This window comes from Haemorhous mexicanus, chromosome 18 (genome assembly GCF_027477595.1).
Source record: "Haemorhous mexicanus isolate bHaeMex1 chromosome 18, bHaeMex1.pri, whole genome shotgun sequence".
Classification (NCBI taxonomy): domain Eukaryota; kingdom Metazoa; phylum Chordata; class Aves; order Passeriformes; family Fringillidae; genus Haemorhous; species Haemorhous mexicanus.
This window is the reverse complement of record NC_082358.1, coordinates 15,565,486-15,593,104: the sequence shown is the minus strand read 5'-3', so window position 1 is coordinate 15,593,104 and position 27,619 is coordinate 15,565,486. Positions and strand designations below refer to the sequence as shown.

General features: G+C 41.0%; 1 protein-coding gene across 3 annotated transcripts in view; it reads left to right on the top strand.

Moving 5' to 3' along the window:
• The window catches only part of ARFGEF2 (ADP ribosylation factor guanine nucleotide exchange factor 2), a 36,448-nt gene that overhangs the window by 4,818 nt on the left and 4,011 nt on the right, over window positions 1-27,619 (top strand). For 2 of the 3 annotated variants that reach the window (XM_059862947.1, XM_059862946.1), the window contains exons 2-38: window positions 2,036-2,066; window positions 2,881-3,004; window positions 3,680-3,826; window positions 4,664-4,843; window positions 5,267-5,609; window positions 6,254-6,325; window positions 6,593-6,741; window positions 7,135-7,265; window positions 7,788-8,022; window positions 8,282-8,381; window positions 8,599-8,738; window positions 9,220-9,328; window positions 9,840-10,041; window positions 10,761-10,872; window positions 11,467-11,672; window positions 12,562-12,646; window positions 12,738-12,909; window positions 14,026-14,177; window positions 14,366-14,494; window positions 14,826-14,984; window positions 16,095-16,242; window positions 17,065-17,164; window positions 17,931-17,971; window positions 18,042-18,211; window positions 18,841-18,992; window positions 19,149-19,321; window positions 19,738-19,898; window positions 20,743-20,873; window positions 20,981-21,110; window positions 21,552-21,687; window positions 22,525-22,663; window positions 22,808-22,862; window positions 23,115-23,229; window positions 23,500-23,630; window positions 24,655-24,823; window positions 25,217-25,355; window positions 26,953-27,070. In XM_059862947.1, the coding sequence (XP_059718930.1) occupies window positions 2,036-2,066; window positions 2,881-3,004; window positions 3,680-3,826; window positions 4,664-4,843; window positions 5,267-5,609; window positions 6,254-6,325; window positions 6,593-6,741; window positions 7,135-7,265; window positions 7,788-8,022; window positions 8,282-8,381; window positions 8,599-8,738; window positions 9,220-9,328; window positions 9,840-10,041; window positions 10,761-10,872; window positions 11,467-11,672; window positions 12,562-12,646; window positions 12,738-12,909; window positions 14,026-14,177; window positions 14,366-14,494; window positions 14,826-14,984; window positions 16,095-16,242; window positions 17,065-17,164; window positions 17,931-17,971; window positions 18,042-18,211; window positions 18,841-18,992; window positions 19,149-19,321; window positions 19,738-19,898; window positions 20,743-20,873; window positions 20,981-21,110; window positions 21,552-21,687; window positions 22,525-22,663; window positions 22,808-22,862; window positions 23,115-23,229; window positions 23,500-23,630; window positions 24,655-24,823; window positions 25,217-25,355; window positions 26,953-27,070 (5,186 nt within the window). The remainder of the gene's footprint in view (window positions 1-2,035; window positions 2,067-2,880; window positions 3,005-3,679; window positions 3,827-4,663; window positions 4,844-5,266; window positions 5,610-6,253; window positions 6,326-6,592; window positions 6,742-7,134; window positions 7,266-7,787; window positions 8,023-8,281; window positions 8,382-8,598; window positions 8,739-9,219; window positions 9,329-9,839; window positions 10,042-10,760; window positions 10,873-11,466; window positions 11,673-12,561; window positions 12,647-12,737; window positions 12,910-14,025; window positions 14,178-14,365; window positions 14,495-14,825; window positions 14,985-16,094; window positions 16,243-17,064; window positions 17,165-17,930; window positions 17,972-18,041; window positions 18,212-18,840; window positions 18,993-19,148; window positions 19,322-19,737; window positions 19,899-20,742; window positions 20,874-20,980; window positions 21,111-21,551; window positions 21,688-22,524; window positions 22,664-22,807; window positions 22,863-23,114; window positions 23,230-23,499; window positions 23,631-24,654; window positions 24,824-25,216; window positions 25,356-26,952; window positions 27,071-27,619) is intronic. The other variant, XM_059862948.1, reaches the window with a different exon arrangement.

The window sequence follows — 27,619 nt, the reverse complement described above, 5'->3', positions numbered from 1 at the left end:
GCATTAATTATGTTTTTGCTGACCCTGGCATCCTGCTGTACTTGGGATTGTAGCTCTAGCTAAAATGTGCCTTTCTCTGCCAAGACCTGGAGGCAGGACTAGGCGTTCTGAAGGTGTAAAGCTACCCAGAAGACTCTGTGTTTTATGCAGCAGTTCCTGCATGCTATGGGAATGTGCTGTGCTAAGAGCAAGGCAGATCAAAACAGGGACACAATACATTGGTGGGTCACATACGTTCTCAGCAGCTCTTTGGATTATATGGTGTTAAAGGTGGGGAAGGTAATTAAATCAAAAGGCCTGAATTGAAATTATGCTGAACTGAATTTCTGACTGGTCACCTGATTGGTAGGCCAGCTGGATCCTGGAATGAAAAACACAATGGTTTAAGAAGTGGTGCTGTGCAAGATTTGTGTTGTCTGTTTGGCAGAGAAAACCTTGGTCATTTCTTACCAACAGCCTCCATTCTGTTGTCTCCTCTCCAGTTGAAGCCTAAAGCTTCAGGGGATGGTGGTGCTGGCTTTGGGTTGTCACAGAGCTGCAAAGTTCCTGCTGACCCTGAAGCCCCCAGACCTCAGTGCTGAGTGCTGGGCTTGGCTTCTGCAGGGCTGGCAAGTGACAACTGTTCTTTAAAGCTGCTGGATATGGTTGTTTGTGTGGTGGGCTTGGGGAGATCTGGGAACCCTGCACACCTCAGACTCTTCCATTTTTCTGGTGTCTCTTTGGCTGATTCTGGGGTGGATAACATTACTTCAGTTGGTGTGACATGATTGTGTGCCATGAGAACTGAGGGATGTCAGACTGATGCTCATTAATGAGTAGATATGGCAGAGGGAGCAGTTATCCTTGGTGGAGCTTATTACTCACAGCTTATAGTTATGCAGATTTTTGCTATGTTCTGCTTCCATTTTCTCTACCCAGTGTGGGTAGTAGTTTTACAAAATCAGTACATGCTGTGAGGATTAATTCCTGTGCCATTTACTGACAAGCAGGTCTGGACAAAACCCTGTAATCTGTTTGCTGCAGTCCCTGTTCCTTAGTGTGATTTGTGTATTGATTCTCCTGAGACAGAAGAAATTCCTGAGGTTCACAGACAGCACTGAAATCATCTGAACTGTGGACATCTGATCACAAACAGTGGTGTCTCTCCAGAGTTGTGGAGTACAAGTATTGAATGAATGATCATTTTCTAAAGCCTGTGATTGAAACAAGATTTGTAAGTGTGGTAATTTGCAAAGTCAGGGTAGTTTGCAGCATGTGCTGTAGGATGGGATGGAAGGTTCTACTGGTGTTACAGATGATGTAGTTGTGCAGCCTTACTGTGGGTGCTGGTTTAGATATGAATTTGTCAGTGTTCACAGTGGGTGCTTATGCTGATCTGTATTGTGCATCGTGGTGATACCTTAGAAGTCCTCAAAAGCCTTACTAGAATCTTTGGGATCTCCTGCTGTATACAAGAGAAATGAGAAAGGAACTTTCTTTGCCCCTGTCTTTAGTTTTATGAAAAGCTCTTTAAAAGTGTAGCTAAAAAAAATATATCTGCTAGCAAAAGGACAGAGTGGATTTGAGATTTCCTGTCTCCTGGGAGCTTGCCCAGCTGATTCCTGTTGTAAGGGTTAAGATGAGCAGGCTGGCTGGCATGGCAGGTAAAGGGAAAGATGAGCAGGCTGGCTGGCATGGCAGGTAAAGGGAAGGTTGGATGCATTGAACTCATAGTTTATGCAGTAGCTTAAAGGCTTCTGCAGACCTGAGCGCTCTGTGGTGTGGACTTACACTTGAATAGAAGATGCATACTATGCCTGAGAGTTCTAAAGATACCTTTTGTTGAGAAAGATACCTTTTGTTTGGAAAAAGTTGCTTTTAAAATGTAAAATTGGAGAGATACACCTTTCAATAACTGGTGAAACTCTGATCTCTGAAGCTGAGGTGTTACAGGTATGGACTAGCAAATACTGAAGTGCAAAACTGGATTTAAACATCTTTATTACTATGTTATTGATAATGATAACTAAGGCTTGCATTTTTTTCTCTCTTCCAGATGAAATAAAAAGTGAGCTGGAAAAGCAAAGGTAAATTATTAATTACTCTAAACAGAAGGGTGGGAAAAGAGCAAATGGAATAATTTTGTGGAACTGTAAGAGTGTATATCCATTATAGCAGTGAGTTTGTGAATACCCAGACCTACCTTTCTGCCAAGAACATGTGGCTTGGCCTGTGTGTTTCACTTACACAATGTTTGTGGCTGTGGGTACTCAAGCCATAACTGCCTATGAATTTCACCAGGAAAAAATTGTGAAATTTCTAAAAGGTGCTGTTTTTTTTGCTTCCTTTTACTGGACTCAATAGCCTGATAGGAAGTTATGGGGAGCAGTACATACCCTCTGTTTGGTAGCATGTGCTCTTTATTACCTAGATCAAGAACACCAATTTAAATATTACTGCAATAAAAGTTTTAGAAAAGTTTTCCAGCACTGTGCTATAAGTGAAAATGAGCAAATGGGTCTCCACATGCGTTTCTATTTGCTTAGTGTTCTGCTTATGGGTACTGTTTAATCCATTTTGAATAACATGGGTAGATATATCAGTTGTGTAGGAGTTTTCCAATATTTCAGATAGTGGGACAGTGTTGGAGTATAGTGAGGGAAGAGTTAAGCTGAAAAAGGTATGAAAAAGATCAGATAGAATATAAATAAATATAAAATGGGTTTTGTATGATTTTTTAAAGAAAATTGATCTTTGTTTAAGAAAGTATATGCAAGAAAGCTGCAGAACATTTGTATGCTGCTGTGCATTGTTTAGCTTTAAATTCAGAAAAAGGAGAAAGTTTAGTTTACTGTGATATACATGCTTAGAAAAATTAATAATTCTTTGTATCTGACCTAGAGAAGGCACTGCTGCTCCACCAAAAGCAAATTTCATTGAAGCAGATAAATATTTCCTTCCATTTGAGCTGGCCTGCCAGTCAAAGTCTCCACGCATCGTCAGTACTTCCCTGGATTGTTTACAGGTAAGTGTTGTGGGTAAGCTGTGCCAGAGTGAGAAGGAGAAAGCTGCAGTGACCAGATCTGGCACGCAGCTCCCACACCGCGGGCAGCCCCCTGCCCCGGGGTCGCCGCAGGCCCCGGGGTCGCCGCGGGCAGCCCCCTGCCCCGGGGTCGCCGCGGGCCCCGGGGTCGCCGCGGGCAGCCCCCTGCCCCGGGGTCGCCGCGGGCAGCCCCCTGCCCCGGGGTCGCCGCGGGCAGCCCCCTGCCCCGGGGTCACACTCGGCCGGGCACACACAGGGCACAGGGAGGAGTGTGGCTGCCCTGCTGTAGCCCCTTTGCTGGGGCTGGGGGATCCTTACACCAGGCAGTAATGGTGCTTCATCTGTCGTGCTCCACAAGGAGTATTACCAAGGGGTTTCTTGTGGTGCTGGTGTGATGGAGGAAGGCACACTTTGGAAAAGACTGGTGTTAAAAATTTTTTCTCTGGTTATGATATGAAAAAAGCTTTTCTGTAATACTAAAATCTGTTCTATGCACACACGTGAGCAGTCAAAGTATTTGCTGGCCAGACTGTAGATGGTGTTTAATTTTTACATTAAAACTGGTTAAGTGAGATATGCTATCTAAACACACCTTTTTATGCTGTGCTAAACTGTGTTTTTCTTAGCAATAAATGGTCATCTGTTCTTTCTATCTAGAAACTCATTGCATATGGGCATATCACTGGCAATGCTCCAGACAGCGGAGCTCCTGGAAAACGACTGATTGACCGAATAGTGGAAACCATTTGCAATTGCTTTCAGGGTCCTCAAACAGATGAAGGAGTACAACTGCAGATAATTAAGGTATTTTATTCAATTAATTTTGGTGCAGCTTTAAATTGCTTTCTCTCTCTTTCAATTTGTAACTGAAAAAAAAAGGCAAAATATTACTGAGGGCCCATTTGCTCCATTTCTTACATTGTCCTATGTGTCACTGCATTCAGGGAGGCTGTCACCAGGCCAGAATTGGTAAGGAAAATGTACTTCCTGTTGGAAAAGCAGAATGTAAAGGAATATTTTAAAAATGTTTGTCCTTTCTGAGATAAACCATTTTTCAGACAACTTGGTGCTTCTCTTAGAGGCTTGCTATGCCTCCCTCCATCAGGCCAGGGAATTGCTTTCAGCCCTGATAGCAGGCCCTGGAACTGGGATGCAGTGCCATGGAATGCTGATCAAGCCGGTCTGCTCCCCTGGCCATTTTGCCAGGGTATGTTCTCAACAAGGAGTGATAATGTCCGTCTGTTGTGTGTATTCTGGTTCTGCAATCTTCTTGGGCTGCTGTAACTGAGGTTGGAAGTTAGTGAACCTTCTAGTAATCCAACTTGACATTAGTGTAGGCCAGTTGGCTCTTGTGTGGAAATGAAGCTATGGAATATAGTAAATTTTTTTGGAGGTGGAGCATCTCCCTTGGTGGAAATTTAGTTTTGATAAGACCCTCTAAAAACAGCTCTGGAGAGAGCAGAGATGTGGAAGTCCTTTTGAACTTTCTTTGATTTGAAATGCTGTTGCTTGTAAAGCCTAAAAAAAAAAAAAATCTGTGTTTTGTAGCAAACCCCAGTGATTATTTTGGAAGACATGCATGAGAAGCATTGCTGCCTACTTGCTTAGCTTTCATTTTTACCGTGTTATGGACTTTTCTAGGCTCTTCTCACTGCAGTAACATCTCCATATATAGAAATTCATGAAGGAACAATTCTTCAAACTGTTAGAACCTGCTACAACATCTATCTAGCCAGTAAAAATCTTATTAACCAGACAACTGCCAAAGCTACCCTTACACAGATGTTAAATGTAATTTTTACACGGATGGAAAATCAAGCTGTAAGTAGCTATTACTTTTTCTCATCTCAAATCTTTAGGCTTGCAAATCACTGAAAACAACTTTTTTACTATTATTGTTTTTAATGAATCTGTCATTGTAGTTGCATATCCATTGATTTGTCATGTTAGAAAACCCATCAAATTGTGCAGTGAGGCATACTGACTAAGTTGAAAATAAAAGGTGACATGCTCTGCTGATAACAAGGTTTCACAACATAGCTTCTGCCAAATGGCATTGGATAAACAAATGATGCTTTTCAAATAAACTTGAAGTGTATCTTTTTAATCTTATTGGCCAAGTGATTGTAGTTTCACAGTTTCCTGCTAAGATGTGAGTTCACAAAGGAACATTAGTCATCATAGAGAGGATTTCCCTCAGCGTATTCTGTGCTTAGATGAACCTTTCCATATGTGTTTTCCAAGTTGCAGGAGTCCAGAGAGGCAGAGCGAGTGCAGAAGCCGCAGTCCCCCGCGGTGGTGGGGCCACGGTCCCCGCGGCCGGGGCAGCGGCAGCGCAGCTCCTGGGGAGACAGAGCTGGCACCGCCGGCACCGTGCTGGCCAACGGGGAGTCTGGCCCTGGGGAGCCCAGCCACGGAGAGTCTGGCCCTGGGGAGCCCAGCCACGGAGAGGCTGGCCCTGGGGAGCCCAGCCACGGAGAGGCTGGCCCTGGGGAGCCCAGCCACGGAGAGTCTGGCCCTGGGGAGCCCAGCCACGGAGAGTCTGGCCCTGGGGAGCTGCAGTCGGCCCCCACCCTGCTGGTGGCAGGTGAGCACAACACGGGGTCTGTTGCTTTCACTCACAGCCAGCCTGTTGAAAAGTGCTCTTGGAGGCTGCTTAGAGGAGCAGTGATGGGGTGACTGGCTCCCTTGGCTCTCCTCAGTAGACTTCCAGAGTGCGCTGCCATCCTCGGCTTGTGTCTGCACTATGACTGCTGCAGAAAGGTTCATAATCTCCCTAGAATTCCAGTTAAACCATGTGTACTTCATCTGTTGAGGATTGTAATGGAATTTGACTTGAACAGGTTGATAAAGGGCAAGGAAAGGAAGAGAATTGTCCTGGTATGTGGGATGTGATAGAACCACTCTCAGGTGATTGAAGTCCTGTGGTAAAAATGGTGCATATTATGAAGACCATATCATCAGCATATACTGCATTTTAATTAGGAATGTTTTTAAGAGTTGATAAATAAAAATGGCAAAACAACTGCATTAAAAATATCAGTGCCTTGATTCAAACAACATAAATAACATCAATGAGTATTTTCGAATGACTTCTCACAAATTGCTTTCAATGAGAGCTGCTGAAGAAAACTGATACATTTTTTTGCTTCTGCCTTTGTCATGTTTTTCTTTTAGTCTTTCTTCCTAAACAAAAATACTAAATTAAAAATTCTCTCTGTGTTTCATTAGAGGAAACGATTGATGGAAGAAAGGAAATGGTTCAAGGCATCTTGGAAGATGTGGTGGATTCAGCTGTGAAAGGTGGTAAAGTCTTCTAAAGTAAAATAGTTGCATATGTATTGATTATAGAAGCATGGAAGTAATTTTTGTTACTAAGTATCTTGACAAGAATACTTACTAAGGCAGCAAGAACAGGCTTTGATTGTATCACAATATTCTTTTGCTGATAGCTGAAAAACTTTCTAGTTTACCTGTGCTTCTTCTGTGCCACTCGGTGTAGAGCTTCACAAAGTCATGGGATAGAAAACTCTTGCATGATTTTAATCATCTTTCCATTTTCCCCTTTAGTGGCTGAAGAAAAGCAGGTAACAGAACCTGTCAAGGCTCTGCCTGCATTAGAGACTGCAGATACTCTTCTTTCTGGCTCTAGCAATGAAAATGTACGAACAAATGGGATTCCAGATGATGGGCAGTCTGTTTCCTCCACTGATAATCTGGTAAATAACTGCACTGGATGCCAATATACATCTACTAAAGAAATGTTTTTATTGTGACAACTAGTAGAGTGGGATTTGGCAGAAGAAAGGGACAGAAACTCTAATGTGTGTGTCCTACTCAGATTCAAAAAGGAAGCAGCAGCTGCAATTTAAGCATATACTGAAAATACCCATCCTAAAATTCATTATATTAGTTATTATATTATATATTTTAATACAGAGTGGGGACAGAGACAAAGGGTCGGTCAAGATGTGTGAAAAGGTCCAGATCCCTTGTAATCCTGTTTAGGTTTAGTTTAAACTGTAGCTGATTCTCAGAGGAGCTGTGGAATCTCCTAATTGCTCTGTTTCTTTGCCTCACTGAGGGTCTGTGTTGTGTTTCTTATTCTCAAGGAAACGGATGTATCTGGACATCAAGCTGCTGCCAGATTTTCCCATGTTCTACAAAAGGATGCCTTCCTTGTGTTCAGGTCATTGTGCAAGCTCTCCATGAAACCTCTGGGGGAAGGACCACCAGATCCCAAGTAATGTGACTGGATTTATTATTCTGTTCTCTCCTGGTAGCTTTTGGAAACAGTTGAGTTGCTGCTATATAGTTAAGCAGGTGTTCAAAATCCACTTTTCAGACCCTTGGTTTTGTTAGCTTGATTAATCTAGGATTGAAAATAGCTTCAAATTATTAAAAATTCAATACTTGAGATTTTTTGGTTTTGTATAAAAGGCTTATTAATCTTACCAGCTGGAGTGGCCTTGACTATAGTATTTGTGAAGCTTTTGGTGGGAAAGTGGGGAAGTGCTTAAGAAGCACCGAGCTGCATTTATTAGGCTAGTCTAAGATGTTAATATTACTGAAAAAATTTCAAATTTGGATGATCGAAGTTCAAAATTCACTTGGCTGATTTCTGCCCCTCTTGCCCCCTGCATTTAGATGAATCAAAATAGCAGTCATTTCTTCCTGATGTAGAAGAAATGCTACAGTGCTAATGTTGAATGCAAGTATGTACTAAGAAAATATAGAAATACATTTAATGTTGAATTTTTTCTAGATCCCATGAATTGCGTTCCAAGGTTGTGTCTCTCCAGCTTCTTCTCTCAGTGCTGCAGAATGCTGGTCTGGTTTTCAGGACACATGAAATGTTCATCAATGCAATCAAGCAATATCTTTGTGTAGCATTATCTAAAAATGGAGTCTCTTCTGTTCCTGATGTGTTTGAGCTCTCGCTTGCCATCTTCCTCACGCTGCTTTCAAATTTTAAGACCCATTTAAAAATGCAGATTGAGGTGAGAGATTTTTAATCTATAAATTGCATATGCTCTAGTTCTCAAAATACTGTTTGCAAGGTAAAAAGACACCTGGAACTTCCATTTTCATGTCTTAGTTTGGTTTGCTTGCTAAACTAATATATTACTACTGTATCCAAATTCTAATATGCATGAAATATTACTCTTGAAGAGAAATTACTGAACAGAAATGAATCCGTACATTTGATATGGTTCTGATAAGTTCCAGATCAAGTCCTTAATCTAATTTATTTTGCAGGTGTTCTTCAAAGAGATCTTCCTGAATATTCTAGAGACTTCTTCAAGTTCCTTTGAACACAAATGGATGGTGATTCAGACTTTAACTAGAATTTGTGCAGGTATTTCCACTGTGTAAAAGAATCGCTTCTTCTGGCAGCAGATGAAAATTATTTTGAAGAGAAATGCCACATATAATGTTTAAGTATGAAAATTTGAATTTAGAGTGCTTGGGTTAAATGTCTGGATTCATCTGCAGTGCCTGCTCCAACTGGCTGATTCCTTTTAAAAATTCTATTGCACAGAATCCTAATACTTCCATTTCCTTTTATTTTCCAGATGCCCAGTGTGTAGTGGATATTTATGTTAACTATGACTGTGATTTAAATGCTGCTAATATATTTGAACGTCTTGTAAATGATTTATCCAAAATTGCACAGGGACGAAGTGGGCATGAGTTGGGAATGACACCTTTACAGGTAAGGAGAACAGCTTTGAAGATAAGGTACTGTTGTTTCATAAACAGTGCTATCTTTGCATCATTACAGATATGTTACAGAGGTTCCTGTTGTCTGTAACCTACTGATGTTACTTACTTTTTATTAGTTTAATAATTTGCAATTGGATGCTGAAGCAGTGCCATTAATTACTTGGTGATTTTGCTGCCCTGTGAGACCAGGCTGCTTCTGGTCTCTTTGGTTTGACTGCTGAGGGAGTGAGAGCCAAATGAGCCTTCCTCTGCCTCAGTTAAATTTCTTCCTTTCTGGAGCTCATAAACCAGTGGTACCATCTGTGGGGTTTGCTTTGCACAGACTTTATGCCATATCTCCACCACAAGCATTTTATTTTTAAGATTATACTTTTCCAGTCCTTAGACGGGGACTGTTGTAGAGACTGTTCAGCATGGTTAGTTGGTTTTATTTTTCTTTTTTTTTTATTTTATTCTTCTTTATGTTTTAGGAACTAAGCCTGAGGAAAAAAGGACTTGAATGTTTGGTTTCTATTTTAAAATGTATGGTAGAATGGAGCAAAGACCTTTATGTGAACCCTAATCATCAGACTAGTTTGGGTAAGATTGTTTCTGTATGGAGAGACTGATTTATTTAATCAGTTCGTTCTTGTGTTTTTTCACTGTTTAGAAGCTATTCAGAACTGTGGGTGCCAGGTTTGTACCTTAAAAATTTGTTTACACAAGTGAGGTATTTTACAAACAGCTGTTAGTGCTGTTGCAGTAACTGATTCTCCAAATGTCTGTTTTGAATAACCAGGTTCTGTGGATGAGCTTTAGCCAGGCCCTTTTCTATTATAAAGGCTGATGTAGAACAAGGCATGCGACCAGTCTTGCAGTTACTAAGTTGAAGTACTGGAATTTCTCCATACATGCTACTGCTTTTCTGCCTGTTGTTGGATTATTTTAGAATTCCATCAATAGAGCATCTTCATGTAGTGTAGTGCAGACTGACAGAAAGTATACATGGTAAAATAAGAATATTAACTCATAGATTTCTGCTTAAAAGTTCTGTAACTAAAAGGTCTTGACTGAACAAGGATAAGTTAAGTCTCACCTTGTTTGTAAATAGGTTCATATAAACCATCTGAACAGGAAATGGCTGAAGGCAAATGCCTGGACACTGGAGGGAGACGGAGTAGTGTCAGTTCCTTGGACTCCACTGTATCGTCGGGAGTTGGAAGTGTTGGTACCCAGACTGCTGTCCCAGATGATCCAGAGCAATTTGAAGTCATCAAGCAACAAAAGGAAATAATTGAACATGGGATAGAACTGTAAGCCCAGTATGATGGGAAAACTAAAGTTCACTTTAAATAAAATCTATTGTTCCTTATGGTTTCACAGTCACACCTGTAGGCACACTTACAAATTGTTATTAATGCTGAAGACTGTTACTTGCTGTTGTGAAAATCCAGTGCTGGAGGCTGTTGTAGTAAAAGGAATTTCATAAAATCCTGGGTTGAGTGGAAGGGGTTTTCACAGCTTCTTGCTGGCTCAGCTCCACAAGTGTGTATGTCTAGAGAGAAGCTGGTTTGAGGGACGCAGTTGTCTTGCAGCTCTTATATGATTTGTTGTTTTTTATTGAAATAGAGTTTGAAGAATGAAATCATAGTGCAGCTATGCTTTTCTTCTTTTTCATTAATTTGAAGGTTTGTACGTCTGTAAATGCTAGAAAAAAGTCTTGAAAAGCAACATTTTTAACATTTCATGTAGAATGTCAAATTTTTCATGTTCAAAAAGGTGAGTTTTGGAGTTTTTCAGCAATAACTTCTAAGGTTATCAGCAACTCAATGTACCTTATGAGGTGGAGCCTATGGTGTGATACAGGTAATAGATTTGTTGCACATTCTTTAGCTTTTTTCCTAACTAGAAATAAAAGATATGGAGCTACAGCACAGAATCTTTGATTTATGAGGACTCTGTAAAACTCAAATTTTATAGGTTGTTATATTTTTAATTGTATGTCACTTTTCCCATGTTTTTGTCTGACTAGGTTTAATAAAAAGCCAAAGAGAGGAATACAGTATCTACAGGAGCAGGGAATGCTTGGCACTACAACAGAGGACCTGGCACAATTCTTGCATCAAGAGGAACGCCTCTGCTCTGTAAGATTACATGCAGCACATTTATACCCTTGCCCCTGTACCTTTGGCCCTGCCCCTGGTATCTATGTGCCCCTGCTCTGGAGTTCCTATCTTAGAGAAATGCACGTGCAAGGCTCCTCATGGACACACCTAATGCTACAGCTACCTGCTGCTTACTGGCTCTTCCAGGCTTCTCAGTTAAGTACTGTGTTATGGTAAAGTGCTGGAGGGTTCCCCATCAATGGAATGTGCATTTTGTCTGTCCCTGGAGGCTGCAGGGAGACAGAGCAGTGTCAGTTGTTGGTAGTCCCTTGCCAGCGAGGGAGGATCATGTGCTGCAGTGGCAAAGCATTCTCTGCTGCATGTGCAGCTGGGCACAGTCCATCCTTCCTTGGCACTGCAGTAATGCAGATCTTGCCTTTGGCAGTGAGGGAGGCAAGGAATATGCAGACTGAGGGGGCATATCTGGGACCCCTGTCTCTCCCTCAGCTGCTCTGCCCACGCAGTGGCGTGTCAGCTTTACAGAGCTGACAGCTGTGCAACTCTTGGCGTGGAAACCCTCTTGCAGAGCTGGCACTTGGATTGCAAGTAATAACTGTCTCTTGTGTTTTTTAGACTCAAGTAGGGGAATTTCTTGGGGAAAGCAGCAAGTTTAACAAGGAAGTGATGTATGCCTATGTAGACCAGCTTGATTTCTGTGGAAAAGACTTTGTCTCTGCTCTGCGTATATTTCTGGAAGGTTTTCGTCTGCCAGGTGAAGCCCAGAAGATTGATAGATTAATGGAGAAGTTTGCTGCTAGATATATTGAATGCAACCAACGGTAATTCAAACCCTTTGTATCAGATCAGTGCCCAAAGAACATTCCCTGGCTGTACTGTTGTGTGGCCCTTAGGGGCAGGGGATTGATTAAGCCCATACCAGGCCAGGAACTTTTGCAGGCTTGTGTGAGGAGGAGATCTTGCTGCTGATATTGGATAGGAAGGATACTGCTGCTGTCATTTCTTTAAATCCCAAGTACTTGCTAAAAGGAATTACTGGAAAAGGAAAGCCCTAAGTACATTAAAATCCAACAGCTAATACAGAGACAATTTTAGATGAATGTAGATCAGTCAAGTATAAAAAACTGTATTAAGCAGTAGAAATGGCTAGAATTTAAAAAATTCATGACATAAACAACTAATAGCATGTTACAGTGCTTTTGCTTGCCTGTTGGATGTGGAACAAAATGTGTATATGTTATTTGATACCAAATAGGCAAAGTTGCTGTTGTTCCTAGTGCAATCAACACTGAAGTTTAGTCAGGCTTAATTAGTTCCCTTTCCTTAGTCCAGTTGGTGTAGCAGTGGGTTGGTTTTATATCAATCGTTATGAAACTCTGTGAGTAAAAAAATAACTGTGAGTAAAAAAATAAAAAAAAGTCATTTAACTTTTTTAAGATTATACATTATTGTTCTTTGGGTAATCGGTAGGGAATGTACTTGAAAATCTCAGTCTAGTTTTCAATATTGCAATGATGTACTTCCCCACCCTTTTTATTTGTGTTTTAAACTGCTGGGGATTTGATGCATTTCTAATAGTTAGCTTCAGGCTTTGTTGGCTCTTTGGTTGAGTCCATAGCACTTCTGGGTATTTTTCTTGCATATGGAACTAGAGCTAATGGATTGAGGAATTGGGAGTCCATAAACCTGTTTTGTTTTTTCCTCCCTCAGGCAAACACTATTTGCTAGTGCAGACACTGCCTATGTTTTGGCATACTCCATTATAATGTTGACTACAGACTTGCACAGTCCACAGGTAGAAATTTAAAAAATCTAGACTTATAAAAGTCCAAAGGTCCCTGGAACTTGCATTCAAAATCTGATATCCAACTTATTCCTTCTTACAGGTAAAAAATAAAATGACAAAGGAGCAATACATTAAAATGAATCGAGGAATCAATGACAGTAAAGACCTGCCAGAAGAGTATTTATCCACAATCTATGAAGAAATAGAAGGAAAGAAAATTGCGATGAAAGAGACAAAAGAATATGCAATTACAACCAAATGTAGTAAACCAAGTAAGAAGGAACTAGAAACTGGGAAGACCACAGTGCTCCTGAATTGTGGCAGGAACTAAGGGATGTCACAGTGGTGTGCAGAGTCCTTGTGAAAATGCCTTGGGGCAATACATAAAGTATTTGCAATGGTTGATAGAGGTATATGGAACGAAACTGGCTCAGTTACGCCTTAAGACTGCCTTCTGTGGTGGGAAGAACCATGTAGGTGTCTCTGGCACCACTGCAGAGCAGCACTAGAAACCAGATCTCTTGGCGTTTTTAAACACGAGTGTGAGGAATAACTCGAGGGGGAACTTAATTTGCAATTAAGTTGTTTTTGTGTGCTAGACTACAAGTGAGGGCTTGATTTGGGCTGGTTTTTTGTATTTCTCCATAACTCAGTGGCTGGGAGTTGTTATAGTCCTTGTGATAGTGTTTGAAACCCAGATAGATTGGAAAGTTTGTCATAATCTGTAGTCACCTCTGCTTATACAGACCAAATGAGGGCTTCTTTGTGTAGCATGCAGTAGAAACCAGTTTCCTCAGCTGTACCCTACTTTTACTCAGAATAGCTGGTACTAATTTAATTCAAATTAGTGAATTCTGAATCTTCAGCAGAGTGGTTTTCCCAGTGTTTTTATGCTGTTTGCAGGTTTTCTGAATCAAAATAGGAACAAAATTAATTTGCTTGAAAATTGAAGTGGCACTCTGTAGTATAAGGGTAAAGAAGCACTAAGTTATTAATTTATTTACCATGGTGATGGGGGCTTGTTTTGTTTTGGGGATGTGAGCCTAAGAAGACACAGGATTTTCCATCCACTTTTACAGGCAGAATGACTTAATAGAGTATGCACCTCTGACTTGGAGCAATTAGGTAATAGCATGTGTTATATAGTAAAGGGCTGAATTAGTTGTTTAGTACAGAATAAAGTCTTTAGTTTGGGTGTGGTCTTTAGTGCTTCATTTCCTTGCTTGCAGCCTGGGGCAGCCTCCTGACTTCTAAGATTTTGCAAGATTTCTATCTTTAGATTTTATTTGCAATACCTTTATTTAACATTTTGTGCTGCTCAGTGTGAAGAGAAGGAATATGCTCTCGTAAGAAAAGCGAGCAATGTCTGTGTGTGGTGTTCCCCTTAGGTGTAGCTAATGAGAAGCAGCGGAGGTTGTTGTACAACTTGGAGATGGAACAAATGGCAAAGACAGCCAAAGCCCTCATGGAGGCAGTGAGCCATGCAAAGGCACCTTTCACCAGTGCCACTCACCTGGATCATGTCAGACCCATGTTTAAAGTGAGTGTCAGGTTCTCACTGTGTCTTTGTTGCGAAGAGTTTAAAGCATGGGAAAAAAAGTGGAAAATTACTTTGAAGAGTTTGCTAATGAAACACATGGACTCTTTGGATATATTTGGCTTCAGTTACCCAGTGTTTTGGGCTAAAGCTGTAAGAGACCTCTGAATTTAGTTTCTTCCTCTGTTTAGCTTGTCTGGACTCCACTGCTGGCAGCATACAGTGTTGGCTTGCAGAACTGTGATGACCCAGAAGTTGCGTCGCTGTGTTTGGAAGGAATACGCTGTGCCATTAGAATAGCCTGTATCTTTGGAATGCAGGTTGGTGCCAGACTTAGCCTGGGACTTGCTGAGGGCCATGTGGGCTCTGGGAGGCAGGTGAAGAATTACAAACAGCTTATACATAGAAGATGAAGTGTCTCATCTGCTTTCTTGAAATGGTGAAAGGTCTTGATGCAATCAAGCATTTCTTCAACTCTGCTTTTCTTGCTGAATCTTTTATTAAGAGCGTTTGCTAACTGGCATCCTACTTTCGTTTAGCTGGAAAGTGCTCTGACAGTGCCAGCTATCCATAGAAGGAAAATTAGTAGGCAAGTTGCTTTCTCTGGTTCTTTGGGGACTTGATTTTCATGCTTGTTTCTCTCTCTTGTAGCTTGAACGAGACGCTTATGTACAGGCCCTCGCTCGTTTTTCCTTGTTGACCGCCAGTTCCAGCATTACAGAAATGAAACAGAAGAACATTGATACTATTAAGACACTCATTACAGTTGCTCACACAGATGGCAACTATCTTGGCAATTCTTGGCATGAGGTAAATCTTTATTAGTTTTAATAGTGAACATGGTGTCATATTTTTTCTACTACTAGAACTCCCAGAACTCGCTCCAAAATGTGAAGAAAGGGCAATATATTGTTAAGTTTTTTGGGGTTTTTTTAATATCTAGATAAAAATAATGCACTGCATTTTTTTTTGAAGACCCTATGGAAACTGTGTGACAATACTGTAATTTTTGTGGCTGCATTTTATGTAGGATTTAAATGATATAAAAAAAAAATCTCATTTGGCTTCAGAAAATTCCTCATATAAACTATTGTATTCTTGTTCATGGAAAGAAAAATATTCTAGCTCACAGGTCCAGACTTGTCTGCGCAATGTTTGGCATCGTTTACGCCATAAGCGCGTGAAAAATTAGGGCTAAAATACTTTGGTGGATGATTGGTAAAGATGAGCTGTCAGGGTTATATGCATTTTCTTAAAGCCTATTTTCCAGGAGCAGTTTTATCAGCTCTAAATCTGTGTTGTTGCTAAAAGGAGCATTTCTGCTGCATTATGTTCTCTGGCTCTAGTCTTGGGCTACATGATATGAGCCTAAATGTGCTAGAGCTGACAGATGCCTCAGACTGGGCTCACAGCACACTCTCTTGAGTGCTTGTGCCAGCCAAGGGATGTGGCTGTGGGGGAGGAAGGAGGAGGCAAGCACAGCTTTGGCATTTAAACTCTCTAGGTTGTAATATTGTTACTCAGGTGGTGATAGCTGCAATGTTTCAGTCTTTTCATCTCTAGGCCAATGAAGTCTCTAGAAGATCAGCTCCAACTTGTTCATAGTCTTGAAAGTTGATGGTGTAAAAAGTAATGAAAAGGTATCCTTTAGTAGTTAGAGATCCAAGTTAGATTTTGGAGCACTGTTTATTTTATTCTTATATTGGAATGATTCATGGTGGCTGATAGTATTGAATGCAATACACTTAATTTTCAGTTTTATTAGTAATGTTTTAGCTCCATCAAAGCTGGTTTAATGGCCAAAGTTGTTTGAATGGTTGGAGAACCTGGGAAGGTCATAAATATTAAATACAAATACCTGTTAAGAATAAAAAGATGGTGGTGTGCAGAAGCACAATGTTAAATTTCTTTTGGTTTTAGATCTTGAAATGTATTAGCCAGCTGGAACTGGCACAGCTCATAGGAACTGGTGTGAAAACTCGATATTTGTCTGGTTCTGGGCGTGAGAGAGAAGGCAGCATTAAGAGCTATGCCTCTGCAGGAGAAGAGTTTATGAGCCTGGGATTAGGTAAGATTATTAATCCTGAACTTCACAAGTGGAGTAAGGATGTTAAAGAATCCTCAATGTTATAACATACTCAAATATATTTACTTGCTTCCAGGAGAAGCTGTGTTGGATTAATGAAACTGTGTATTCCAATATGTGTTTATAATTACCAAATCTGTTGTAACTTTAGAATTGGGTTAAGCAATTTAATAACTACTCCACATTTGTTTGTTGGAATATGTTGTTGTCAAAACTGTTTTGCCATATGAACTCATGGTTTTGTTAAAAGTATTAATTAATAGAAAAAAGAGCCATTTATTTTTAGGAATTAATAGATATTTCAATTGGTTTTCCAGAGGAATTTCTTATCTTTACATGTTGGGCTTGCTGTTTCAGTTCGAATTGTTTCTGCAGTGTGTACAAGAAATAAATCTTAGATTTTTGTCTTAAATTAGAAGGACAAGGCAAGTTGCCTTAATCTTTGTAAAACCACTAAGGAAACAATTTAATTTTTTAAAACTTTGGAGTGGATGCTGTAATGAGGTTTACAATGAATACGGAACTGTGTTCAGCATTAACTATTTGTAACTGACTTAGAGTTCATCTTTTAAAATAGAATTTTATCTGTTCAATTTTATTAACAATATTATTGCCTTAATAAATATGATGTTTAGCTGTGTAATAATTGGCACAGATCTGGCAAAGGCAGTATCTGCTCTAAATAAATTACATGGTAGCTAGAAGCAGTAGTCACTTCTCTTTGTCTTCTTGTTTGATGTTGGAGTTAATATAAAGTCGTTATTTCCTAATTGCAAATACTGTTTTTTAATGGATTTATGGCAGGGAACCTTGTTGGGAGTGGGGCTGACAAACGGCACATGGCGAGCATCCAGGAGTCTGTGGGGGAGACCAGCTCACAGAGTGTGGTGGTGGCAGTAGACAGGTACTGACAATGTAACCTCTGCACTCTTACCTAAATCGTCATCTTTGTCATCTGCCCTTCTGAAATGCTGTCCAAAGACATGCTTCTCTCCTAAACTATATGTTGGAATAGGAGTTCTTAGTAACTACTGATGCAATGGTGCAAGTCTGCACAATCATTCAGACTTGTGGTGTTTATTCTAACCATGAACATGTCTGTTACCACATCAAAGTCCTGGACTCTTGGGAATGTTCTCTGCTTTATCAGTGTTTTATATGGACCACTATCAGCAGTCTGAACTCCTCTCAAGATCAAACAGCTGAAGGGCAAGAAGGGACAAGAGTGCATCCATAGTCTTTCTCCTGTCTGTTTTTACAGTCACAGCTGACCATATTCTTAGAGGATATAAAGATCAAAGGTGGCTGATAACCAGTAAAGTCTTGTAGCAAAGCTTTCTGTCTGTTTATTGACCCCATGAAATTTAACACGCTGTCACCCAAATGAGTGATCCAGTATAACTTGGCCTGGGTAAACTTGTGAGCCTGTGCCTGTTGCTGCAGTGGGGCAGGAGCGTGTTAGACTGTGACTTGGTGCAGGAAAGAGAGTGCTTAGACTAAGGAAAGATGCATGTACTGCTGCCAAGGAGCAAGAATACAAGAGGTGCAGAGTTCATGGCATGGAGGACTGTGAAGTACCTCCAGATGTGCTGACCTTTTGTTGCAGCTCTGAGCTGTAACCGATTCTTGTGGATGTGCAGCTGAAACTCCAACTCCTGTATTTGTTGTAGGATATTCACGGGCTCCACGAGGCTGGACGGGAATGCCATAGGTACGTATGGTGGGTTCCAGGGCCCCTGGCACAGGAGCAGCCTGGCTCACAGCAGGCTTCTCCCGTGCAGTGGACTTTGTGCGGTGGCTGTGTGCTGTGTCCATGGACGAGCTGGCGTCCGCGCACCACCCGCGCATGTTCAGCCTGCAGAAGATCGTGGAGATCTCCTATTACAACATGAACCGCATCAGGCTGCAGTGGTCGAGGATTTGGCATGTGATTGGAGATCACTTCAATAAGGTACTTTTTAAAATCAGGTTACACAATATGCGTAAATAGTGGGACTTCTTTAATCAGCTTTTCCCTTCTGTGTTGTTAGTGGCTTGAACTCTGATATTGAAAAGAAGTTCCATTTGAGGCACCTAAAAGAAGTGTCTACTTAAAAATCTAAAGTGTACAAATATAAATGTTTATAGGAATGATCTTAAATTATATAATCTTCATTATATCATTTGGTATTTTTGTAATTTTTCTTTGTCTTTTCCATCGGATAAAATGCCAAGTTAGTTTTCCTCTAAAATGTACACAGATGATCTTTGAACAACGCTTGTTTTCCTTAGGAAATTGAATTATGTTAGGATGAGATTTTTAACCGAAGATTCAATTTATTTTATTGTACTGTATTTTAATTTTAGCATCTAGCTGGCTATCACAATTCTTCTTGATGCATTCAAAATCCATGGGTCTGTTTAGATGGATGAAATGCCAGAAAGCCCCCTTCAACAAGAACCCCTTCTTTCCCAAGCATCAGAACACTAGAATGTGCTAGCAGTATTTAGTGGGCTGAGATGGAACTTGAGTGACGAATTTGTTACTCATATAAATGACACATTAATTGATAAGTGTTTGAAAATATGCTTTTCTTCTAGGTTGGGTGTAACCCTAACGAAGATGTTGCCATCTTTGCTGTAGACTCATTAAGGCAGCTGTCAATGAAATTTCTTGAGAAAGGAGAGTTAGCCAACTTCCGCTTCCAGAAAGACTTCCTAAGGCCTTTTGAGCATATTATGAAGAAAAACAGGTGTGAGGCACTGCAATTTCTGCTTTAGCTTTAGTCCCACTTAAGGATGTCACTTGGTATGGGTCATGGTCATGTGCAGGGAAGTGGGGGAGTTACTTTGTGCCAGTGTAAAGTAGTCTTGCTTTCCTTTCTCTTCTTTTTTTTTTTTTTTTTAAGATCTCCGACTATTCGAGACATGGTGATCCGCTGTATTGCTCAGATGGTGAACTCTCAAGCCGGTAACATTCGTTCAGGCTGGAAAAATATCTTTGCTGTGTTTCATCAAGCAGCATCAGACCATGATGGGAATATCGTAGAGCTGGCCTTTCAGACTACAGCACACATAGTTAGTAAGTAATACTTGACAGATGCATGCACCCAAATTAGCCTGGCTTCTGTGAGTCTGCTTCAAAAGGCTCATCTGAATAAGGCTTTTGTATTTCCAGGCAAATAAACACACAGCCTTGCAGCCAGACTGTTTAAACTCTGCAGCTGGGTCATACCCTTTAAGTCTCCTGAATGCTATGGACAGGACAAACTAGATACAGATATTCTGCTGTAGAACGTAGGAATGTGGTTGGTGAGGTGGGACAGGGAAGAATGCAAGAGAGGGCAAAGAACCATATTTAATGTAGAAGATCTGATCCTTTTGTGTTTGTCTGTTCCATAGCAGTATGCCATAGGTGATATGCCTGGATTGATGCAGTTTATCTATGGGTTTTAATATCAGTAAATTTTAAAAAGTGTATTTGTTTGTTCTTCACAGCAAATATTTTTCAGCAGCATTTTCCAGCAGCAATTGACTCATTTCAAGATGCAGTAAAATGCCTCTCTGAGTTTGCCTGTAATGTTGCTTTCCCGGACACCAGCATGGAAGCCATCAGGCTTATTCGCTATTGTGCAAAATATGTCTCAGAAAGACCACAGGTATATTTGAATTTTTACCCCTGCTGCATTTTCATACTCTCTTCTACTGTTAAATGGAGGTTAATTACTAAGAAAGAGCTTTCGTACTCAAACTTCAATTGCAAGTGTTTGTATTCAAAGCTTATTTGGATTAAGGAGAAATTTTGGTATTATATAAGCAGTAAACTAGGGCTAGTTAAGTAATGTTAAGTCTTGTAAGTCAAAATGGGAAATATCTGAGTTAAATAGCCTTTGGGGTTTGTTTCGTTTTTGTTTTGGTTTTTTTTTTTGTTTTGTTTTTTTTTTTTTTTTTTTTTTTTGGTCTTTGTGGTGTTAAGATGACTTGGAAAGCATTGTTTCCTGTTCTGTCATCCTAGTTAGGTTTAGTTCATTTGGTTGCAAATGTGTATTCTTCTCCATCAGCCTGTTGTGTGAATACTGAATGTAATAATCACTGGCTGAGGAGAGCCTGGAGTTACATTGCAATTGCATGTTCCCAGTGCGTGCTGCATTCAGCGTACCAGAGACTTGTAGAACTGGTCTCTGCCAATTTTAGATTTCCTTTTACGTGTACTGATATAACAGCTGTCTGTCACTGTTAAAGTAGCTTTCTAAGAAGTCCATACCTCAGCAATTTGTAAGGCCTTTACCTGGACTGAAGTAAAAACAGATTGAAGTGTTTATTTCCATATATTATTTTCTAGTATTTTTGCTGTACTTACATTTTGCAAAATTGGAGTGTTACAGTCGGAACAAAGCTAACTTTTCAAGTTTGTCTGTACCACTGGTAGTATCTAAATTTGTTACATATAAAGGTTTTTAAGATAATTTTTTCTTTAAATCTTTTTTCCTACTGATCTTCAAGGTATTAAGAGAATACACAAGTGATGACATGAATGTGGCTCCTGGGGACAGAGTATGGGTCAGAGGATGGTTTCCTATTTTGTTTGAGCTTTCTTGTATCATCAATCGTTGCAAGTTAGATGTTCGTACAAGGTAATAAAGCTTTTCTTATTTTCCTCTTTGCTTTTAATTTGTTTAGTGAAGATATCACAGGAACACATTTAACATCTGTTCCTATGCTTGTTTGGGTTTGTTTATAGAGGCTTAACGGTGATGTTTGAAATCATGAAGAGTTACGGGCATACCTTTGAAAAGCACTGGTGGCAAGACCTGTTTAGAATTGTGTTTCGGATTTTTGATAATATGAAACTCCCTGAGCAACAAACAGAGGTAAAACCAAAAAAAAAAAAAAAAAAACAAACAAAAAGCAGAGTTGTCTTATTAAGAACTTGCACATCTGAGTCAGCAGTTTCTATTGACATCAGATATTGCCACCCCATAGTGCCCCAGACTTAACTAAACACATTTTGTATTCCTTCAAACTCTGTGGCATGAATGAAACTTGCCACAGTCCAGTGACCTGTGTGTGTGTCCATCTGATTATTTTCAAGGAGAACGTTCTCCTTCTGTTGTGAACACGTACAGTTTTCTGACTAGTGTTCATGTGGCCAGCTAAGTGCTTCTGACAAGACATCTGTGGTCAGGAGCCTTTAGTTCTGACTTCTCCTCTCCTCAGAGCTGTGTCTATTGTTGATCAGCCATGTATAAGCCAAGTGTTGTCATCATGGAGGAATCCCCATAAAACCAAAGACTTTTCATTTTCTGTCCCAGAAATCAGAGTGGATGACCACGACATGCAACCATGCCCTTTATGCCATCTGTGATGTGTTCACACAGTTCTATGAAGCTTTGCATGAGATCCTTCTTCCTGACATACTTGCACAGTTACACTGGTGTGTAAAACAAGGTACCTTATTTACCTGTATTTTTTGATTAAATGTAGTTTTACGTGTTCATTACTGAAGAAGGGGAAGGTTAACTAAATTTTGGAAGAACAGGAGTTCCCATTAGGACAATATGTGTTGCAGTAGATTGATGCAGTATCTTGAATATCTGAGCATCAATCTTTTATTGAGTTAGGCAACTTTTTTGTTTCTTGTTCAAAAGGGGCTCATGGTGTTATTGTGACACAGCAAAAGCTTTTGGAGAATGGCATCAATCTTCTGAACCTTCTGTCAACAACCTTTTGTAGTTTGACTGCAGCGATACATGACCTCCTTCATTTACACATATAGATACGTGCATGCATTCTGATTGTTTTCTTTTTTCTTATTTTCTGGCACCTGCTTCTTCCCCCTTCTCCCAACCAACGAGTACTTCTAAATACAGTTTGTAAGTATAGTTTGTAAAGAATTTGTTTTCTTTCTGGCTCCAAGTCTTACACCTGAAATCCTGCATCTTACTACCATGGAATATCAGGGGATGATCTTGCAGTAAATCATAAGTTTCCAATTGCTGCTTTTCCTTCCTTTTTCTCACTCTGTGCTTCCCTTCTTCTTCTGCCCTGTCTTTTGTCTTCCCTGGTTGGATTTCCATCTCATGAAGGCTATTTTGAGACTCTCTTTTTTATTCAGTAGGTTCTTCAGCTTCATATTGTTGTAACATATTGTATAGGTAGGCTTTGAGCCAAGAGACTGTGCATTTCACAGTATTGGTAAAAAATTTTAATGGAGCAGTAATAGGGACTACTTAATTTTTCCTTGATATTGTAGAAGTTGATAAATATGGAACATTTCTTTTACAGATAATGAGCAGTTGGCACGATCAGGTACAAACTGCCTAGAAAACCTGGTAATACTCAATGGACAGAAATTCAGCCCTGAAGTCTGGGGCCAGACATGCAATTGTATGTTAGAAATCTTCAAAACAACTATTCCTCATGTGTAAGTTCATAGGTTTGATTCTTATATTGATACCCAATTCTAAAGCAACAATATTTACCTTTTTTTGTTTTTTTTTTCTGTTTTGTTTGATTTATTTTTTTTTTTATTTTTTTGTTGTTGTTTTGTTTCTTTAACTCTTTAAAGCTTGCTGACATGGAAGCCTGTAGGAATGGAGGAAGATTCATCTGAAAAACACTTGGTAAGAGTTAACTCAGGGTGATAAACTGACTTGAAGGGTTTTGTGTCAGGCTAGCTTTTGAAATATTTGTTGTAGTCAATACACTTGTCAAGGAATTGATAGTAGATTGTATTTGGTGTTACTGTAAAAAATGATGTAAAGAATGGATGCAGGAAGCCTTTGAATCTAGAATTAGCTAAGTCCTCTGAAAAGTAATAGCTGGTTGGGAGTTAGTGTTTTGGATTGCTGGAATTGCTCTGCACTCTCTTCTAGGATTTGGACCTAGATCACCAGTCTTTAAGCAGCATGGATAAAAATGCTTCTGAAAGAGGACAAAGCCAATATTCAAATCCAACAGATGAGAGCTGGAAAGGTGGTCCTTACACAAGTAAGGAAAACATACAAACTTTTTCAATGCACCTTTATAGCCAGTCTTAATTCACTTCTATTGCTCTTTACAGAAAGTTTTGGGGCAGTTAAACTTGGGATATGTCTTTGCAATTTGTGTTTATGCCTTGCAGTGAGATTTTCTCTTTAGAAGATAATTCACAGCATTACTAAATATCAAATTATTAAGGAGAATGTCATATTTTGCTAGCCTGCTGTAAGTGAATCGTCATTAATTGCTTCTGCAACTTGTGTTGCTCCATTTCATTAGACCAAAAACTATTTGCTGGCCTCCTGATCAAGTGTGTGGTGCAGCTGGAGTTGATACAGACCATTGACAACATAGTGTTCTATCCAGCAACAAGCAAGAAGGAAGATGCTGAGCACATGGCTGCCGCTCAGGTACCATGAGACTTACTTGTAACCTTGTGGTGACAGTAAAGCACAAACTATGGAACACTCTGACATGTTCACAAAATAGAGTCTTCTTCTGACTTTTAGCATTACCCTGAATGCATGTGTAAACTACTCTTGTGATTTTTTTATCTGCCTCCAGTGTTGCCTGGTGCTCTGTCTGTTGTAGTATTCTATTACCTTAATTTTTATTATCAATGTAATAGATTACATTTGTTTTATCATGAATACATACTATCAAAAATGGCTTTTGTTTGTTTGGGGGAAAGCATTCTTTTCTGCTCATTAGACTGTCTTCATTTAGCCATAGCTGAAGCTCTGCTCAGTCTCTGGGTGTTTGCACTGGAAGTGTTGCAGAAGTTGAACTTCAGCAAGGTCAATGGTCAAGATTTCATTCATTGCTGGCCTCAGAGATGTCCCTGTCCCTGAAAGTTCTGATTCTAGGTAGCAGTGCACAGTAGCTCTGGCTTAGCTGTTAATAAAGCCATAAGCTGGAAGTTCTGGCTAGTGCATTTAGGTAGTGTTTTGGGGATGGTATAGTTAAATTCCTAGTGAAATTAGGTGAAAATATTGACCAATTTAATTAAATTTTACATGAGCCAAAGCTGAGGAATTTCCACACTAGGCAACATGTAAAACCACACTGTTTTGGTTGTTCATTCTGATGTTGTTCATTTTGATGTTTTTGATTCAACAGACCTACCCAGTCAACTTGTAGAGAAGAGAAAGTGTTCTGTACTGTATTGCTGTGGCTGCAATGTTTCAATAAGGGAGTTGTTCCCTCACTCTTGAGTCTTATTTTCTTATCAGTAACTAGGATAGATCATAACTTCTCTCATCTCCAGTACCGCACTAAGAGGAGTACAGCTCTCATCTTTGGCAGGACCACCCTGCTGTGTTGTACTGCACTAATACTGCGTTGCACATATAAATGGAATTAGAGTTACTGGAGTTTACAGCATGTGCTCTCTTTCTCTCTCTCTCTCTCTGTCCCTCTCCCCCTGCTCTTTAGCAAGACACATTGGATGCAGTTATCCACATTGACACAGAGGACCAAGGAATGTATAAATATATGTCTTCACATCACCTTTTTAAGTTATTGGATTGTCTGCAAGAGTCTCACTCATTTTCAAAAGCCTTTAATTCAAATTATGAGCAGCGAACTGTGTTATGGAGAGCAGGTGAGGCTTTTATTTTTATTTGATAAAAATGCTGAACTACACTTCTAACTTTAAGTATCATGACACAACAATATGCTGTTGCAATCGCCTCTAGAGTTTATTGGACAGTTACATGCTTTTATTGCTTGACTCCCTCCTGATGACTTGAATAATTCTGTTTGCTAAATTATCTGTTTTTTTTTTTATTAAAGTAGAGCTGCACAGCTGGTACTGCTGTAGTTAAGTATCTTTATAAATAAATCAGAGCTCAATCAAAATGAAGAAGGAGGAAATACTGTCTAGACAAGAAATCATTACTGGTCATTAGTGCAGATATAGTTGATAAAATTTATTTTTGGCTAGTAACGCCAGCTTTGGATGTTCCCTCTTGTCCTGTGTGGGACTGATTTCTAGGGTTCAAGGGTAAATCAAAACCCAATCTCCTAAAACAAGAGACCAGCAGCCTGGCATGCTGCCTGAGGATCCTGTTCCGGATGTACGTGGACGAGAGCCGGCGGGAGGCCTGGGACGCGGTCCAGCGGCGGCTGCTCAGGTAGGACAGCCCCGCCCTGCCTGGGGACAGCCCCGCCCTGCCTGGGGACAGCCCTGCCCTGCCTGGGGACAGCCCAGCCCTGCCCTGCCTGGGGACAGCCCCACCCTGCCTGGGGACAGCCCCACCCTGCCTGGGGACAGCCCAGCCCCGCCCTGCCTGGGGACAGCCCAGCCCCGCCCTGCCTGGGGACAGCCCCGCCCTGCCTGGGGACAGCCCCGCCCTGCCTGGGGACAGCCCCACCCTGCCTGGGGACAGCCCCGCGCTGCCTGGGGACAGCCCCGCCCTGCCTGGGGACAGCCCCGCCCTGCCTGGGGACAGCCCAGCCCTGCCCTGCCTGGGGACAGCCCCACCCTGCCTGGGGACAGCCCCGCGCTGCCTGGGGACAGCCCCGCCCCGCCTGGGGACAGCCCTGCCCCGCCCTGCCTGGGGACAGCCCAGCCCCGCCCTGCCTGGGGACAGCCCAGCCCCGCCCTGCCTGGGGACAGCCCCACCCTGCCTGGGGACAGCCCAGCCCCGCCTGGGGACAGCCCCGCCCCGCCTGGGGACAGCCCCGCCCCGCCTGGGGACAGTCCAGCCCCGCCCTGCCTGGGGACAGCCCCGCCCTGCCTGGGGACAGCCCTGCCCTGCCTGGGGACAGCCCTGCCGGGGTGTATGGCCACTCTGCACTCTGAGTTCACTCAGCAGTAAGGAAGCAATCTGCCTAGAAGAGATGGAGCACCCTCTTGCCTGACATAGGCCTTTCTTTGTGGAAGTGCTGGTGTCTGAATGTCCTACTTCTATCGCCATGTACTCCCAGCTGAATACATAATGATAGAAGTATAATAGGGTACACTAACTGAAAAAGAGTGCACTGTAAGCTGCTGTACACCTGGAATTTAAACAAATGTAGAAAATAGTTCTAAATTAATATTAAAAGATATTTGGGTGAGTTGGTACATAAAAGTTGAAAGTACTAGTCTCTTATCAAATGTGGAGATCTCCCAACCTGCTCTTGGTACTAATCAATGGATTCTGATCTACCAGCACGTATGGACATGTTAATCTGCTTAGTCCTTCTTTAATTAAAAGAGTGTCCTAAAAATAACCATAGTAAGTGGTACAGTTTGTACCTTGTGTTGACAATCTGCAGCAGGGACCAAAAATTTATTAATACAATAATAATTCTTTCTTAATGTATGGTGCTGAGCTGTGCAGATCTTTTTTAAACCAGTCCAAATTTGGAGGGAGAGCTCTCTCGTGGTGCTGATGCCTAAGCTGTCCCAATGTCAGGTTCAGGAAATAATGTTTGCAGGTTGAAAGTGACAGCACTTCAATTACAAAATGTTTATCAGGCAGGTTAATTTTCCTTTTCCTTCTCTGTCACCAAGTATTTCTGTTCAGTTACATGAATAGTATTTCAAGTCAGTCATCTGGAACAATTCCTGTACCAGAAAAAGCAAATTTGTGTAGTTAAAGTTGTTGCATGTGATTGAAAACTTTCCCATGGAAGTGCATCTTGCTTGAAAACAAAGTATACTGAGATGACAAACAGAGCATGTAATCAAAAACTTTATAAGGGTTTTCTTTATGATTTGTGTGAACTGTGCCATCTCTGCAGTGTGTGCAGTGAAGCCCTGGCGTATTTTATTACTGTCAACTCAGAAAGCCACAGAGAAGCCTGGACCAATCTCCTGCTGTTGCTTTTAACAAAAACACTAAAAATCAGTGATGATAAGGTAAGAAGGGGCTGGAAGTCATGTCTACTTTTGGGTATGTTTTTCATTTCTGCTTCAGCCTGAGTTCAGACTTTATTTTCATTCAAATTGGAGGTGGGCCGTTCCTCATAGTGAGCACTCCTTGCAATAGACAGTGGCAGCTCCCCTGTCTGCAGGCATTCTGCACTGTGGAAATGGGGCTGCATCCATGCAATTCCCAGTTGTGTGGGAATGTGGACAGAATTACTGAACAGCTTTCATAGAAAAGCACAATGAGTGTGCAGTGAGGGAGAGGCTTATGCTGTATTACAGCCGCACAGGAAAGGTGAGGGTGAATTTCACCCCTGTAATATTGGAGTTCGTTTCCTTGGCAGCCTTGGCAAGAATAATTTTCAGGATCTTGGCCCTTTCGAGGAAAACCGAGTGTTCATGTTGCTACAGATAGACTCTGGTACTACCCCTGGGCTGAGAAGTCACAAAACCCTGGCTCTGTTTAGGGGGTAACACCAAAGCACACCCTGTGTGCACTGCTGCCACAAACATGGAGCTCGGTGCCCTTGGGCCGTCAGG